The sequence below is a fragment of the Pithys albifrons genome, chromosome 19, assembly GCF_047495875.1.
Source record: "Pithys albifrons albifrons isolate INPA30051 chromosome 19, PitAlb_v1, whole genome shotgun sequence".
Classification (NCBI taxonomy): domain Eukaryota; kingdom Metazoa; phylum Chordata; class Aves; order Passeriformes; family Thamnophilidae; genus Pithys; species Pithys albifrons.
Window position 1 is genome coordinate 12,793,186 of NC_092476.1, and position 17,888 is coordinate 12,811,073.

Genomic DNA, 17,888 nt, shown 5'->3' on the forward strand with positions numbered 1-17,888 from the left:
AGCCTGAGCCTCACAGATCCAAAAGGTTCACCAAGGCTCACATATCCAAAAGATTGCTTTCTTTTTCTACATGTCCCTTAGGTGTTGCTGTCACACATCCTGCCTTTGGTTGTCCCTTCCATTGTAGATCTCTCATGCATGAGATGAAAGACAATCACATAGTATGGTGAACATATGTGGAAGCTCCAGGCATTGGCTTCACTGCTATTCATGTAAATGCTGTGTTTGGACATCCTCAAAGTGGCATGTCCTCCACTTGCAGCACTCCAGCTGTCCTGGGTGCCCAACCAGTCGCCACTCAGTGGGAGGCACATTCCAGTACAGAGTGAGGGGATTCATACAGCTCAAGGCTGTGGCTGAGCCTTGGGTTGAGTGAGAGCACAAGAGAGCACCTTTCTCCCCTTCTCTGGGGCCTTGCTGGCACCCACTGCCTTTCTAATGGGCGATGCTATCAAGAGCAGTCTTTCTTGGCAGGTCTGTGGTAGTTTTAGCACTTCTATCATTGATTGAAAAGCAGCGGTGAGAAAAGGTATGGCCTTCTTATGGAGTAGGACTGTAGCTAACCTTCTTCCCCAGCCTCAGGGCAGGGTCTGTGAGCAGGGTCCCTCATGAAGGAAAGACAATTCATTGATAGAAAAACAGGTCTTAAAAGAAGCAAAAGGCAGTTTGAAAGCTGGCTAGAGGGAAAACAAAAAGGGGACTATAGTTAAATTACAATAAGCTGATGCAGAACTGTTTGGCAGATCATTCTCAGAGCATGGTCATCAATGGTCCCTTGTCAAAGTTTGTACTGAAGGGAATCCTGCAGCGATCTGCCCGAGAATTCATTCTGGTCAGCATTTCCAATAATGAATGGCATATTGGCATTGAGGGCACTTATTCAAACAATAACTTTTAGCTGGAGCTTGGAAGAACATAGTGAGCTGCACAGAACAGGCTCAGAATTCACAATCACCCTGGAATAGGAGGATGCTGTTCAGTAAAGATGCACTTAAGATACGAGATTTCATCAGAAAAAATGAAGTGACAAAGACAGGCAATGGAAAGTTTACAGACAAAGATGTCAGGGCTCTCTAGGATCTAGAGCTGAGTGTGAGCCAGCAGTGTTGTGCTAGTACAAACCAGCAAGCATTTTTCATTGTATAAATAGGAGTGTTGTCTGTGAGGCATGAAATAAGCCTCCAACTTTACAAGGAAATTATAAAGTCTGAGCTGGAATATTTTATCTTGATTGGATGCTGAACTTCAGGAATGATGTGAGTCAGCTGGATAAAGCCCAGAAGAGAGTAGCAAAACTGATGGGAGATACGGGACACATAGCCTGTGGGCAAATGCTGAGATTGGGGGTGTCTTCCCTAGGAAGGGAAAGATGCAGATGGGGATGTGGAAGTAGGCTTTCAGTGCCTAAAACGTGGTGAGGGAGAAGACTGTTTGCAATGCCTGTCATCACTAGAAGACACGGTAACACACTTCAGTTGCAACCAAGATAACTAACCTTTCCAAGCTCTCTAAGATACTGAAGTGTGGGAGTGGAGAGTTGCCTGGGAGTCTGTATCACTAGAGATCTCTCAGAGCAGGTTATGCAAAACCATGAAAATTCATGTTTGCCTTGCTCTGAGGCACAACAGGGACAGAGTGACTTCCTGAACTCCCTTCAGACCTGTTTTTTCAGTCTGTAAACCCTAAACTATATGAAAAATACTTATGAGTGTAGAGAATGATGAATGCCTGGGACTCACATGGGAATTATTTTTTTTTCAGATATCTTTGTATTTACCCAATTTTTACATTCATCACATCTAACCAGGCTCTTGTCACGCTGCTGGTTTGCTTTTTCTGGTTGTCAGAGGATCTTAAAATGAGTTCAGAGGAATATTTAGTTTGCTTCTTTTCATGTGCAACTGTGCTCAATATTCCCACTATGTTTTGGGCCAGGTCCTGCTCCTCCCTGTCCTGCCCTTGAGCTTTCCAGGGAAAGGCCAGGAATGCAGCAGCGGGTGGACTTCACACTGCATGTCCCATCTGCTGGGATGGGTTTGTGGCTGGGAGCAGGGAGGGACACAGCCTTTGAAGAAGGTCAGCAGGCAAAAGCTGTACAAGTTTTGGTATGGTGGAGCTCTGAGCTGTTCCCCACCTGAACACTGTTCTCCCTCCTCCTAAAGATAAGAGGTGACCTGTCTGTCCAATAACTCACCTTTCTGACTATGCCTGGTGCTGCATCATCTCTACTTCACCATTTTCTTTCTTCTTCCCACAGTGCAAAAGCCTTTTTTTGGATCTTCCAGTCTCACTATTTGTTCATGAAAAGAAACGCTTACCTTTACCTCCCAATTATTCTCACAATGTAGGTGTCTAATATATTTAATGTGAACTGCCCCCTGTATGTCTCTCTTCATTGACTTTAGGGAGAGCCTCAGTGACAGTACCTACTCCACAGACAGGTAAAGCTGGCTCTGGCATGAACCTCACCAAGGATCTGACCTCACAGCCTAGAACTGAAGGGGAACTTAAGAAATGTCCTCAGTTTCCTTGTATGGGATTATCATCCCTTACTGCTCCCATAACAGAATGGAGCCATGATGGTGTCTGCAGGAACAGAGAGGACTGCACAAACAGCCTCTGCATATCAGGTCATATGGTGCACACACCTCCCTTCACGTCCAAAATATCTGCCCTGGCTTTCTTCCCCATCAGTGTGTAGGATAAGTAGGACAACTGTATAATGCCACACCCTGTTTCTACACTTACTTCCTCCAGCTGTATGTTCATGCATACACACATCTCACACGTCAGAGGAGGGGCATCTCTTTGAGGGAGGTTGGGTGTCTGGAATGCTGTAATATTCCTGGCAACTACCTGAGGAAGGCCAAGCCAATAGCTCTGCAAATCACAGAATCATAGAATCACAGGATGGTTTCAGTTGGAAGGGACCTTAAAGAACATCTTGCTCCAACCCCCTGCCACGGGCAAGGGCACCTTCGACTAGACCAGGTTGCTCCAAGCCCCGTCCAACCTGACCTTGAACACTTCTAGGGATGGGGCAGCCACAGCTTCTCTGGGCAACCTGTGCCAGGGCCTCAAAATCCTCACAGACAAGAATTTCAGTTTTACCCAGTAAAGACATGGGCAAAAATATTTACTCAGAAGCAGAAAGTCCTGACAGGTTTAGGAAATAACAGAAATATGACCTGGTGTGGTAATGGTTTTAAAAAGAAATGTCTTTAGATACCTGCATTGCACAAGTCCTAAGAATAGCCCAGAAGCTGATGTGGAGGATGGAGGAGGTGATGGAAAGGAGAGGCAGGCTCTGCCAGTACAGCCTCAGGGATGTCCCAGGGAGAAGACCTCCTTCCTCATAGCACATTTGGCCTCATTCAAGGTAGCCACAGCATATGGCTTGGAGCCAGCCAGAGCTTTGGCTCAGTGTTAGAAAGCTGTCAGCCCTAGAGAAAGCTTTTCTATGTGGTAGAAACTGCTAGGTCTGAACAGACAAAAAATGCATTTTGTGTGCAGTTGGGTTGAGCAGAGGGAGGGGTGATACTTTTCTGCTCTTATAACAATGAATGGGAGGCCAGTGGTTACTCTGGGAAGTGAACAATGCTATTCTGCCTTAGCTTTTTTACCCATCAGGTTTTAGATGTTAAAATCTTCTCTTAGACAGTATTTGGCTGTCTCCAAGCCCATGCCTCCCTGCTTTCTCCAGTCACAGCATCACCCACAGCCCCTTGAACTACCATAAGCGCTCTAGAACATGTGCTCAGTCCATGTTTTCCCACATCCACTGCATGGCCAAGGGAAGAGGAATTGGCTGTTTGAAGTGTGTAAGCAGCCTGACCCATTTGTCCCCATTTCCTGAACTCCAGCTATCCTGCGGAGGAATCCTGGGCTGGAGCCATGGTGCTGGTGACTCTGGATGAGGGGAGAATAGTATGCAGCCCACCCTCCCTGGCTGACTCTTTCTTGTGGCCAAGAGGGACTTTTAGGTGTGACTGCTCCTGCTTCCCAAGGATGGGGGAAGGTATTGACAGCTGGAGGTGATGGCAGCTGATGGACTGAGGGAGAAGGGGGTTTATACATCTTGAGATGGATAGGGTTCGAGGTCCTGTTTGCAGGCAAGGGGCAAAAAAGTGTAGGAGGGCTGGAGAGAGTGTAAGACCCTCATGCATAGCTCCCATGCTTCCTTTGAAACCACCTGGCTGCCCACTGAATTCCTCTATTTGCCTCAGAAAAAATATGAACACAGGCTATTTGTTACTCCTCTGTCACCAGAACTTTGCTGCCCTTTTTGTTGGCTTTACCCCAGCAGACAGTGGTGGGCTTCGTCCCTCAAGGCCAGCTGTCCATCTGCTCCCCACCACTGTCTCCTTGGACTCTCAGGTCATGTCTGGTGTTGACCTGTTTGAAGAATCATGAAATAAGGCCTCTAGAAGCTGCTGGTTTTCTTGTTGCCTTCATATTTCAGGTGAACTCTCTCGAGTCTTGATAAATGTCCCAGTGCTTTCTGCATGCTCCTCCATCTCTGCCTGTGACTCTGGTGAGGTGGTGTTGTGTGTGATGTCCCTAAAGAAAAGCCAGTTGGTGTTCAGATGAAGTGCTGTGGGCCTGTGTCCCCGTCACCATCCAGCTGAGATTGTCCCTGTCTGTCTCCTTCCAAAACATGTACCATTGCAGCAAGTCAGTGAGAAGCTTTGTTGTTCTGCTGGAATTTCAAGAAATAAATGTCCCCAGGCTGCTCTGTGTTGCAAAATCACCGTGTGGAAAGTTTTCAAAACCTTCCATGTATTGAGCTGTCAGGAAGATTGTGAACAGGAAGAAATCCTGTCTGGGAGAGAGGTCAGATAGAGAGAATGTGGATGTCTACATTCAGCCCTGAGTACCTCTGGTCAATCCGTGGGTCTTCTGGAGGTAGGTGAAGGTGCAGTGAAATAATTTCTGCCCTGTAAATCTCCTACCTGCCATTTTCTGTGAAATAACTATATGTACTTGCTAGCTGCTGTTTTGAGGGTTTGGTGGTGGGCATCTTCTGAGCATGGATAATACTCACCCACCTTAATAAAGCTGGCATGAGCAATCTCCTCTGCTTTGACACCCTTGTTAATCCTCTTTTCAAATGTGAAACTGCTGTAAGGCTGAAGGGAGCCGACAGAGCAGATGGTACTGCACATGCACTTACTGAACTGTAAGAAAACAGGAAAAAGTTTCCAGCCTGTTTGGCAGGGGTGCCCTTTCTGTGTTTTCTGAAAGGATAGCCCTAGGATGGCACTGCCATGCTGAGTTCAAAGTACCATGTGCCCAGAATGCACAGCTACTATGTGGTTAACAAGTTGCTCAGTGTCTGTGGGAGGGGTTTACAATTGTGTGTGGGTGGTAGATTCAGCAGGAAAATATTTGATTATGCTGAAGAAATTCAGTGATGGGCTGCAGCTGAAATACCTCTTGCATTAATCAAACAATGGCACTCCAGCTACCTTGTCCATTGCATTAAAGATGAATTATGTACTTATGACACTGGTGTGCGTGTGGCTTGCTGCCACCTTGCTTTCACAGCTGAGCTCAACCTTACATGGTGTTTTCTTATTTCCAGCCTTTTTTTGTCCATTGTGTTAGGTCATTCCCATTTACTAAACAGTTCTCTGTCTCCTGAAAAGCAGGAATTTTCTTGGTCTTCCTCTAAATAAGTATTACACAGTATCCTGGTACCACTGGTCAGCTTTTCTGTTTCTGTCTTCCTGGATGCCCTTTCCTGTTTATCTTGATTTACCCTTCACCTTTGTTCACTTAAGTTCCTGACATCCTATGGCTGGTGAGCAGTGGGGTTAGCATAACCACAGAATCACAGAATGGTGTGGGTTTGAAGGGACCTGAATCCTCATTTTGTTCCAAATGCCCTGCCACGGCCAGGGATGCCACCCACTACACCAGGTTACTTCAGATCACATCTAACCTGACCTTAAACACTTCCAGGGAAGTTCTTTCCATCCAGCGTGTTGCTGTCTTTGTTTTGCAAGAAAATTTACCAGGGTATCAACCAGTAACTGCTAAAAATTCCCAGTTTGAGTGGTTAAGTGCTGACATATCTAGGGCCCACTGGAGTTCACAGCTGGAAACTCCACCAATTTTCATCCTCCTTCTGCCTTGTCCACGGCTGCTGTCATGAGCAGTGCCTGGGACAGCCTGGGCAGGCAAGAGATGGTAACAGTGGTTGTGGTCAGCTTGTATGTGATACTGTTGCCATTAGGACACTCGCTGGGTCAGAGAATAGCCACTGAAACTCAAAGGGACTTCTGCATGTGTTGAAGAGACTGAATACTCTCCTAATTCAGCACAGCAGCTCCTTCCTCTTTGTGCTCCCACATTTTGGAGCCCTCTTTGGGCTTCCGGGAGCCCTGCAGTACCTACGGGTCACCTGTAGCAGAATCAGCTCAAAAGGCCCCAACAACCAGCCCATGCATGAGTCTCTGATCAGTGACATGGTCATCTTCACAGTTCCTTAACACTCCTCCATGGGCCTCCCAGGACCCTGGCCTTTACCTCCATCCTTATGCCTAATGAGAAAAAGACAGGAAAGTCGGTAGAAGTGACAGATGCAAATCTTTCTGCACCTGCATCAAACGTGAGAGTCAGGCTCACAAGTGCTGAAAGCAGAGTACCAGGTAGTGCATGAACTAGTTCAGCAGAAGTTGTACTGTCAGAACTGAAAACCAGTTTCACCCCACAGGCAGTACAATAAAAAAGAGACTGAGGCTGCCATACAGCTTTTAACCTCAGTCCTGAAAGGTGCACCATGGAGACAGGTACCATCCAAGAGTTCTTGAATTCTGTGTTGAACGTAGAGGTGCTTGTTGCACAGGAAAAGCTGCTGGTAAGAGCCCTCACTTGAACATTCAAAATGATTACTGGCATATGTACCATGCATCTCCTTTTGCAAACACATGTGACAAAAGCAAGCCCTTCACTGCAGGCTTAGCAGTGATAATAATGCTGCTTCCAGCACTTCCTGAGACACACTTTGTTTTTTCTAGAGTTTAGGCCACTTTACCAGGACAGGTTATTGTACCCTTTAGTTAGGGTATCCTTTATCAGAGGGAAAATGTCACTAGAAGTTTTATCTGTATGAGAAAAAACATGTAATGAAAATGCTTGACATGTCTTTCATGTTTCCATAGATTACTTACTATTTGAGCTGCAGTTCATAAGTTTAGTTGGAGTGAGAGCTGACTGTAGCCGGTGAGGCATGAAAAAAAAATCAACACAGAGACCAAATCCTTCTAAGCTCCTTAACTGACTCAGAGAGATGAAAAATATTAGGCAGAGAGGAGGTTGTGGATATATTCCTTCCATCCACTCATCTCTCACGTTGGGTCCAGCAAGTAATCCAGAAGAGCTGAGAATTGTTTGCAAGTACTGAACTTCCTTGCTGCTTTTCAGCATCTCAACACTGGTTTTCTTCACACTTCATGGGACAGGAGCACAAGTAGTAATTACCTCAGTTCCTGTGCTAGCCGGGATGAATGAGGAGATAAGTGAGGAGAGGTTTAGGAAAGCCCAGCTTACCAAGAGGTGGCTTAGGGGATGGTGCTACCGTCAAAATTTTGGGTTTTTTGATCATGGGGCAAACTCCGTGTTGCCCAGTCTCCTCAAACCCAATGGGCTTCATCTATCTAGGAAGGGCAAAAGAACTGTAGCCCATAAGTTGGCAGGGTTGGTTAGGAGGGCTTTAAAATAGGTTTGAAGGGGGAAGGGACTGAAACTGGGCTCTCCAGAGATAAGCCTAAGGATGTAGAGCCTGAGTTGAGAGTAAAATTAATGGCCCAGCTGAAGTGCATGTACACCAATGCATGCAGTGTGGGAAACAAGAGGAGCTGGAAGCCACAGAGCAACAGGAAAACTATGATGTAGTTGCTGTGACAGAAACATGGTGGGATGACTCACATGACTGGAGTGCTGCTATGGGGGACTACAAGCTCTTCAGAAAGGACAGGCAGGGTAGGAGAGGTGAAGGGGTGGCTTTATATGTTAGAGAGTCTCTTGACTCTGTTGAACTTGAGGTCAGCAGTGACAAGGTTGAGTGCCTGTGGACCAGAATCAGGAGCAAGGCCAACAAGGCTGACACCCTTGTGGGTGTCTGTTACACACCGCCCAACCAGGATGACGAAGGAGATGAATTATTCTACAGCAGGTGGCAGATGTCTCAAAATCTCCAGCCCTTGTTCTTGTGGGTGACTTTAACCTGCCAGATATCTGCTGGGAGCTTAATACTCTGCTGGGAGCAGAGAAGAGGCAGTCTAGGAGTTTCCTGGAGTGTATAGAGGATAATTTCCTTCATCAACTTGTAAATGAGCCTACCAGGGGTAAGGCCCTGCTAGACCTACTGTTTACAAACAGAGAGGGGGCTGGTGGGAGATGGAGTGGTTGGAGGCCGCCTGGGGCACAGCGACCATGAAATAATAGAATTTTCAATCCTCAGGGATGCAAGGAGAGCCATCATTAAAACTTCTACCCTGGACTTTCAGAGGGCAGATTTTGGCCTATTCAAAAACCTAATTCAGAGCATACCCTGGGAAACAACCCTTGAGAACACGGGGGTCCAGGAGGGATGGACATGTTTCAAGCAGGCAATTTTGAGTGCACAGCAACAGGCTGTCCCAGTGTGCCCAAAGGCCAGCCGGAGGGGAAGAACAGCTGGCTTGGTTAAATAGGGAGATTCTGAAAGAAATCAGGGATAAAAAGAAAGTTTACCGACTGTGGAAAAAAGGGCTGGCTACTTAGGAAGAATTTATGAAGATAGATAGGTCATGCAGGAAAAAAATCAGGAAAAGAAAAGTGCAATTTGAAGTTAATTTGGCTAATTCTGTTAGGGATAACAAAAAGTCCTTCTATAAATACATTAATAACAAAAGGAGGGTCAAGGAAAACCTCCATTCTCTATGGATCTGGTTTTATCTGCTCTTGTCTCTGCGGCCAAACCCCCAGGCAGGTCCTCTGACAAACCAGCCACACTGGGGTTCCAGACCAGCATGGGGGCAGTACTCTCACTGTGCCTGCCAATCCCAGCCTGGGGCAGAGGCTCCAGGAGCTTGGGGTTCCAGTTTTCCCAGGCTGTTTGTGACTGACAGCCACTCTGGGGCTTGCCTGTGTGGGCTCCAGGGCCCTGTCATGAGGGATATGGAGCCACTCCAGCTCCATGAACCTACACACACATCACAAGGTGGTTCTGACACCATAATAACTGACCTGATGTGTAACAATCTTGTCTGAGTTCTGTGAACTGATGCAGAGGTGAGACCTGCTCATTCCAATAAACAAAATCTGCTTGTGCTACTCATCCTCTGAAACAGAAGGAAAACATTTTCATTGTATTGTCCTCTGCTTCAAAAGTTTTGAATGGTTCACACCAGTCTCAGAGCAGTGCAAGTGATGTTCCCTCCTTACATGCCCAAACCCCCGCACTCCCCTGGCCATTCCTTTGGGCTCTTTTCTACCACACACAATATCAAGAGGTGAAGTGCCATGAAACCCTTGTCAGTTTATCTCAATGTGTGGAAGATCTCAGCCAGAAAGGGGACATGAGGTGCAAGACCCCTGAGACGTCTCTTTTCCTGTCTGGGGAGGTTCAGTTTGGAGCGTGAGGCCTCCAGGCAGATGGAAGGTTTGGGCTGGGAGTGTGGTACTGTGTTGTTAAAGAAAACCTTTCCAAAACAGGGCTGTTTGCCCTCTCTCTGACTCACAGGGCCAACCAATCTTTTCCCTTTGGGGAGTCACAGACAGGCTACAAACCTTGCTGAGAGCCTGTGGAGATGCAGTGGAAAAGCAGAGGAAGGTTACAGAAGGTTTGGAAATTTGCACATACAGGTGTTTCCTACCTGCCATTGGCAAGAGCAAAGTGAATGCAAGAGATAAGGTAAGACTGTGGGGACTTATTCTACCCTTCTGCACATATGACTTCTAGTTCTTGTTTTAAGTAACAGTTTGGGAGTAGTTTGCAGGGTTTCTTCTTGTGACATTTAGGAATAACATGTTCTGTTGTTGTTCTTCATCCATGTCTGCCCATCTTCATCCTCAGCCTGTGCAACCTGCATAGCTTCAGGTTATTCAGGGCAGAAACTGGGTTTGGAGCTGCTCAGCATCACAAATGTATTGCTCCTAAAGCCAAAACAAACTCCAGACATATTTATGAAGGCATGAGTTATGAAGGCACCAGTAGTAGGGTGACACATGGCAGCTGCTACAGATCCTTAAGATCAGGAAAGGTTTCTGCACAGTAAGCAGACCCAGAGGTCCTCTGGCTTGATCTGCCCCATTCTTGTAGTTTAAACAATGATGAAACTATGGAGCATTTAGCTCCTAAAATAGAACTACACATGACACCACGCAGAGGTACTAAATCAATTCCTGAAAGCAATATAAGCACACATGAGGGATTGTGCTAACACATAAAACCTTGATGTTTGGCAGATGTTGTTATGTTCAGACTGGAAAGCAGCTGCTTTGACCTCAGAGTGTTACTAGATTCATGGAAAAAGGACAAAAAGTTTCTTATTTGGACATTGTAATTTGATCACAAAAATTGTCTGCCTCAAGACATCCTCACAAACTGTTTCTTGACTAAAATTACACCCCAAAATATATAGTTCTTTGAAAGCCTGACACATCATGTCATTTCTCATTCTGCCAAAGAGATACAAATTGAACTTTCTTCCCCCAACACTGAAGGTTTCTACTTTCCTTTGGTAGGAAATGTTTAACCACATCTGTGAAAACCCTCTCTAGTTCTGTTGGCAAGTATAGTTTAAATCTTGTAACCATTTTTCCTTTTACTATGTCATTTCAGTTTGAACAAGTGTTTTTCTCCTGCCTTGCTGTTCATAGGACCATTGGATGGTTTGGATTGGAAGGCACCTTGTACCAGCCCCATGCAGGGAATACCTGCAGTTGTCCCATGGGCAGGGGCACCTTGCACCTTGCACTACACCAGGGATCCAAGCCCTGGACCAGGGCTGCAGGACTTCTTTTTGCTCACAGACCTCCTTCACAGTTCAGAGGGTGACAAAAAAACTACTAGTTATTCCTTCTCCTCACCAATTAAATGGATGAAATAACATGTGGCTGGTACGGGAGGACAGAACTTGTTGGTCTTCATCTGCCAGTGTTAAACTGCGCTCTCAGAATGCAAGGCTTTAGCTTGACTCTAGCACTCTCTCTTGAAAATTGGGTTGGATATAAAATCTAGGCCAATATTGAATCTATTCCTAATAACTGTGATCATTGCTTTGCTACAGGGTTACAAGTAGTCTTCAGCTTTTCCAAGCACCAGGAAAGGCTCCAAGACGAGGCTCTGTCTTGGCTGTATCAGACAGTGCACTATCTCTCAACAAGCCTTTCCTGTGTTGCTGTGGAGAAAAAAGTCATCCACCCACTCACTTCTAATCCCCACTCTCACTTCTAGTCGTGACTAAGCTGAAGAGAAATTTGTAATGGTACAATTTTACCTTGGTAAATTCTATTGTTTCCAGTAGATGGCATTCCAGCAGTGCTGTCCATATCTGGATTACTTCTTATCCCTGCTTGGGCTGCTGGAATAATATCTGTTACTCTGTGTGCAGAAGTGGACTTTTTTTCTCATGGCACTCAAAATAAATAGAGTAAAAATGCTCTCATTCTTTTAATTTTCTACCCAATAAATGAAGTTATTTTTATTTTATGCATTTTATAGCATTTTTGTTTTATTTTTCAATGTGCTTAACTCCACAATCACTTTATTTTGAAGAACTTATCAAGACACAGAATTCACAAATCTACTAACCACTGGGCACTACTCTTTCATGTATGAAATTTCTGCCCTCAAGTTATATGTCTAGGCTTTCTGTGTGGCAGAGGGGAAGAATGAGACTGCACAGCAGCTCCACAGCAGTGTGCAGACAAACCAGAGACCATTTACAAGAAGCAGCTGGTAATTTTAACCAATTAATTACATTTCAGATATATTTGGTAGGTTTTTAGGTACATTCCTCTGTGTGGTTGCAAAAATACTGTAGACAGATATGCTTGCAAAATAGCCCCAAGCCAAATATGAAGGTAACTTTCTTTGCTGCTAATGTCAAAAACCCATTACTTCACTGACTGTGCTGGGGCACAGCATCAGTGGGCATCACAGCCCCTCCTGAGAGGTCTCCAAAAGCCAGTCTTCAAAACAATTGTCTTCAAGTCAACTCATTATTATTATTATTCATTAATCAACAATTTACATTAGAAAAAAATTGAGAAACATGGGAAGCATACTGCATTGTTTACCTCTGCATTACAATAAATGCAAATTAGAATTTATTTAACCATGCACTTATGGGTTGTAAGGCAAGACAAACTGACTCATAAAAGACAATTCTTAGCATTTGATTTTGCTTCTGTTTAGTTAAGACACATTCCAGTTCTTCCTCATTGACCTAACATGGAATTGATATATATACTTACTACCCAATTTACAAAAGGAGATGAAAATTTAAATATTTTACCCCATGATTCATCAAAACTTCTAGTTTATCAGGTTTTGTGCTTGCAATGGAAAAAATAGCTCAAAGTATTTTTCTTTGCAAGCTGTGGCTCTGTGTGTGTGTGTGTGTGTGTGTGTGTGTATGCTGTGGCTTGGGGAGAGGGCAAGAGTGCGAGACAGGGCGTATGTCTCAGGGACATCACAGGGGTATGACACCTGCTTCCATCTGGGATCCATATGCTGAGTCCTTTCCTGAAATAATGAACCTAATATATCCCCCAAGGACATCTGTATGTATGTATATGCATTCATATATGTAGATACAGCATATATATACATGTATGTATATACATATGTGCATGAATGTCTATGTAAAGATAAGCCTTTTATGGTTATTGAAGCATGTTAGCATCCTATTTGGAACACAGATAATCACTGACCTGGGACAGGAGGCCTTAGGTGCCTTGAGGGAGGGGCTGCCTGCCAACCTGAAACTGTTACCACCAAAGGTGCCCTCAGCCTCTCATGCTCCATCACCACTCGACCATGACTATCCAGAATACTGACATAGATGCGGGATATCAGGCTTTGGCAGAACTGAGGGTTGGTTGGGATTTGGGGAACCATGTGTTTCAAATGAAATAGCCAAAGTAGTCCTTGGACTTAATTACAGTGACTTGCTAATTTTCTTATTTGACACCATCAGGCAGCCAGTATTGTGTAGTTAATTTGAAAATGAAATGTTAATTCAAAAGGAATGGTGGGTTGGCTTATCTAACTGGACTTCTGCAGAAGTTGCTGCTCTTACTTCACTGTCTGCTGTTCACAACTTTTACAAAGAATTGCAATTAAATTGTCTGTCTTCAGCATGCGGTCAAAAAGAAACTTCCATTTAGTGAGAAAATGAGCAGAATGGTTAAACTACAGAGGCTACTGAGGGAGGAAAGCAACAGCACTCTTTGGAGTGTCACAATTGGTGTGACAGATGATTGCATATCCCAGCTCCTAAGTGACCTGGGTGGAAAAAAATAAATTTGCCAGGGAAATAGGTTTTTTTGGGGGGAAAAAAGCACTACGGCTTGTGTATATGTCACTGAAAAGATGTCCGTGAGTCACTCACAGCTTCCTTTTATGCAGAGAGCAGATACAGGCGCTGCCACTGCCTGGTCCTTGTTCCCAAGCTGAGGACCAGGCTGGCTGTGCTGTGGCTGCTGCGGCCACACGGCACGATGCCACTGTGGGCTGCAGAGAGGGCCCACTCTGAGCTTGATTTAAGTCCACCTGGAGAGGCTGTCAGTGCAGGTCAGGTAAGCACTCCCAGGCAGTGATCTGCCCTGGGCAGTCTTGCACTGGAAGAACCAGTGACGCAGCTTCCAATCTGCTCTGTCTCCACCCGTCCCAGCTGGCAGCTACAGCAGAAAGAGATGAGAGGAGATAGGAAATGCAGGGAGGTGCAGTCATCTTCCTCACAGGGTGAGAGCCTGGTTCAGAGGACACTAAGGGTCAGACCCATTGGTATGTATGTAATAGTCATAACTCTGGTATGTGTGCAAGGCCTCTATCACGCTTACAGTGATGTTTTCCTTCAACAGAAACAACCTGGGAGCGGCCAAGCAGTGTGCCTGGGACTCCAAAGAGCCCTGTGTCACAGAAGAGTTCTGCAGGTACTGTTTGATGCCCTGTGTGACCACTGCACTGTGTGAATCTGCTTCTCTGCCACTCAGCAAAGCAAAAGAAAATATTGTGATACAGTGGAATGTAGACTTGAAGTACACATGGTATCATTGACTGGTTTGGGTTGGAAGACACCTTAAAGACCATCTTGTTCTACCCTTTTGCCATGGGCAGGGACACCTCTGACTGGACCAAGTTCCTCCAAGCCCCATCCAACCTGGGCTTGAACACTTCCAGGGATGGGGCAGCCACAGCTTCTCTGGGCAGCCTGTGCCAGGGCCTTACCACCCTCACAGGGAAGAATTTTTTCCTAGTATCTAATCTTAATCTACCCTTCTTTAGCTTAAAGCCATTCTCCTTTGTCTTGTCACTACAAACCCTGTTCCAAGTTCCTCTCCAGCTCTCTTGTAGCCCCTTTAGGCACTGGAAGGGGCTTTACATTCTCCCTTGACCCTTCTCTTCTCCAGGCTACATGGTCATGAAAGTGTAGCAGAGCAACCATTGCGGAGTTTTCCCTTCTGATCTGTCTTCTTGACTGTTGTTTCCCTGCCAGTCCATCTTGTGGCTGGGTGTCTGAAGTGTCTGCTCAAGTGCTGGGGTGGCTCCTTCTGGGAACATGGAGGCAAAGGATGGCCCAACAAGCCCTTTTCCAGTTCTGCTTTCTGATGGGGCAGGGAAATTAAAGAGTTGCAGAGGAACGTGGGCACACTGATGCTCTTGCATACAGAGCACATGCACAGCAAAGTGTTTTAGCCTATGGTAGCTACAGGGGTGACCACATCATCTCTATTCTGACTTGAGCTTTCAGGAAATCAAGTAACAGTATCAGGTGCATAACTGTACTAAAAAGCTCTGGGTGCTGCAGAATGACAAAGCAAATCAAAAGTTACTCTAGAATAAAACGTGTTAAATGTAAAGGCCATTGCTGCCAACTGACTGTAAATAATGCAGGCTAGAGGATGTTTTCCAGAAAAATTGTTGAACTGATGTCCCTCCTTATCAGCAGAGCTGAGTGGAAAGTCTGCTTGCAGATTGTGCAGTTTGTTGTGAACAAAGGATTTATAATTTAGTTGAGTATCTTGTTTTAACTCTGCTTTAAGCATAAGTCCTGCCAGTAAACCAGCTCCAATGACAGCTCCTCTCTCCACAGGTCCTCAGCTTCTCAGAGAGACCATCCCTGTAATCCCCCTGCCACCAAAACATGGCCACACCAACCTGATACAACATACCCCATTTGTTCAAACACATCATTTTACCAAACAGTGCTGTGGGAACTGATTTGAGTCTAGAGGTGTCTTTTTCTTGGCTCTTTCCAGCCCAGTAACTCCTGTCACAACTCTTGGTAAGAGCCCACTGCAGAGTCCTGAGGGCAAAGTGGGCCCATGGTCTGAGCTTCTGCAGAATCTGGTTGGGGAGTAGCACCCATAGTTCTTAGGGCTGGAGGCAGTGAACATTGTTGACTCAGAAAAGGCACTGTGATGTATATATGCATATTCAGTTATGGGTTTAGTTTTTGAAGTGTGCAATTTTTTATTTGCCACCAGCAGCAAGCCTGATAACTCTCCATCTGTTCTTACAGTGAATGGCTACTACATCTCTGGGACCCCAGTACACCAGCTTGACTCTGGTCATGTGAGCCTTCGAAAAGCCAGTGGGGACCCCCAGGTGAGTTTTTGTGAAAAAGTCAAATAGCTGTATCCAAGAATAAATGGGTCTCTGCTTAAGTAGTTGAGGAATCCACCCAGAGCAGGAGGTCAAGAGTCATTTTCCTTTAGAAACTGTCAGATCAGACAGATTTGTTCCATGTGGAATAGTTAGTCTGTGTCCAGCTGGTAAAACAGTAAAAAAATGCCAAAGCCCTTTGTTGTTTTTTGTCCTGTTACTCCTTTCTGAAAAATCCACTAGGCCACTTCAGTCACTATTAACAACCCTACGAATTTTCTTAGCACTCCAGCCTGAAGCCTGAGCCTGTGTCCAGCTCAGTCCTCTCTCTATACTTCCACATCCACCCATGTCTGTATCTCATTGTATTTTTCTGCAGCTCCAGCTTTCCCTCCCAAAGACGATATTCAGAAAGAATTTGTCCAAAGCTTTTTTCTTAATGACTTCATCCATTCCAGCCTGTTCTTTCACAGCCACTCCTCAGTGCCTCACCCAGCACATCACCCTGGGATGACCTACCAGATGCTGACCCATGGGCAGCCGGCCTCTGCTGCCTGTTTGTCCAAATTTCCAATAAGTATCTTTGCACTTTTTCTTGCACCATGTCATGTCCATGGGAGAGTCTTCCCTGCAGGTCCAGCTCCTCCCATGAAACTTTTCACTCCCTGCCATCAACATATGACCATGTGACTACCATAGCTGGTGGGTCACAGTCCAGTTGAGTTGTGCTTTCCCACCCGCTGGGTTCCCCTATTGGTCCCAGACCTGAGTTTTCTGTTGCATTCCTGTATGAAATTGATAAGTTCTTTTACAGTGGAACTCATTAAATACCCCCAGGGAAATGCATGTTTGACTGGTGTGCTGCTGCCATGCGACATGGCTTGTCTGGTGCTCTCAGTGTCTCTCTGCTGTTCCGTTTCTTGGTCTAAGTCTTGTATTTTCTGCCAAATATCAGCCTTTGCCTCAACCTCCTTTCTCGCATGCTGCCTCCTAAGTAGTAGCCTTCAGCCTGGCCCTCAGGTGGTCTGTCTTGCCTAGGTTAGTATTTCTGGTTTAGGTTCATGGCATCTCTCATGATACAGTCCAGCACTTTGACTCCTTGATCCTTGCAGTTCAAACATCTTCCACTCAACTGCCCATGTTGCTGCTTCTCTAAGCAATTTGTCCAGGCTAGAGACAGAGTGAGCACCTAAACTAGGACAAAAACATTTTAGAAAATTACGCAGTGCATTACCAGACACCCCTGTCCACACGTCTGCTGTGACTCCTCAGAGAACCCAAATAAACTTGTAGGCTGTGACTTCCTTCAAAAAAGCCCCATGTTAATCCTTGTGCAAAAAAAAAGAAAAGGTATCTGACTCCCATGTTTTTGTAGTTGGCTTGGAACATAGGTCAGATTAACTGACTCCTCCAGAACATCCTTTATAGCAACATTTGCCACCTTCTGTTTTTACAATGCTGAGTCTCACTCAAATTCATAAACATCTTTTTAGTCAAATTCACATCTGAGATATGTGGGGAGTCATAGGGTCACAGAATACTTTCTGTTGGGAGGGAGGCTGAAGACCATCTGGTGCCAACCCCCCTGCCATGGGCAGCGACACCTTCCGTTACATCAGGTTGCTCCAAATCCCATCCAACCTGGCCTTGGACACTTCCAGCGATGGGGCAGCCACAGCTTCCCTGGGCAATGTGTGCCAGTTCCTCACAGGGAAGAATTTCTTCCTAATACCTAATTTAAACCTGCCCTCTGTAAATGTGAAACCAATTGCCCCTTATTCTATCACTCCAGGCCCTGGTCCAAAGAGCCTCTCCACCTTTTTGTATGCCAGCTTCAGGTACTGAAAGGTCATACTAAGCACTCCCTCGAGCCGTCTCTTCACACTGAACAACCTCAGCTCTCTCAGCCTTTCAGTGCTTTGCTCATCAAGCTGTCAAAAATCCCTTTCATGACTTCTTTCATTCCCTTTATAGCCTCCATGATATTTTCTTTCCATTGGTCCTTTATTACAGGTTTTTCCAAATGGAAGTCCTGGCTTCATCCCTGCTTTGAACTAGTACTGAA

The 17,888-nt window shown here is 45.5% G+C and overlaps 1 protein-coding gene across 4 annotated transcripts in view; it reads left to right on the plus strand.

Moving 5' to 3' along the window:
* The window catches only part of GAS7 (growth arrest specific 7), a 103,898-nt gene that overhangs the window by 44,397 nt on the left and 41,613 nt on the right, over positions 1-17,888 (plus strand). For 3 of the 4 annotated variants that reach the window (XM_071573569.1, XM_071573570.1, XM_071573571.1), the window contains exons 3-4: positions 14,080-14,151; positions 15,741-15,826. In XM_071573569.1, coding sequence (XP_071429670.1) covers positions 14,080-14,151; positions 15,741-15,826 — 158 coding nt within the window. Of the gene's footprint in view, positions 1-13,815; positions 14,003-14,079; positions 14,152-15,740; positions 15,827-17,888 lie in introns of those variants that run through there. The other variant, XM_071573572.1, reaches the window with a different exon arrangement.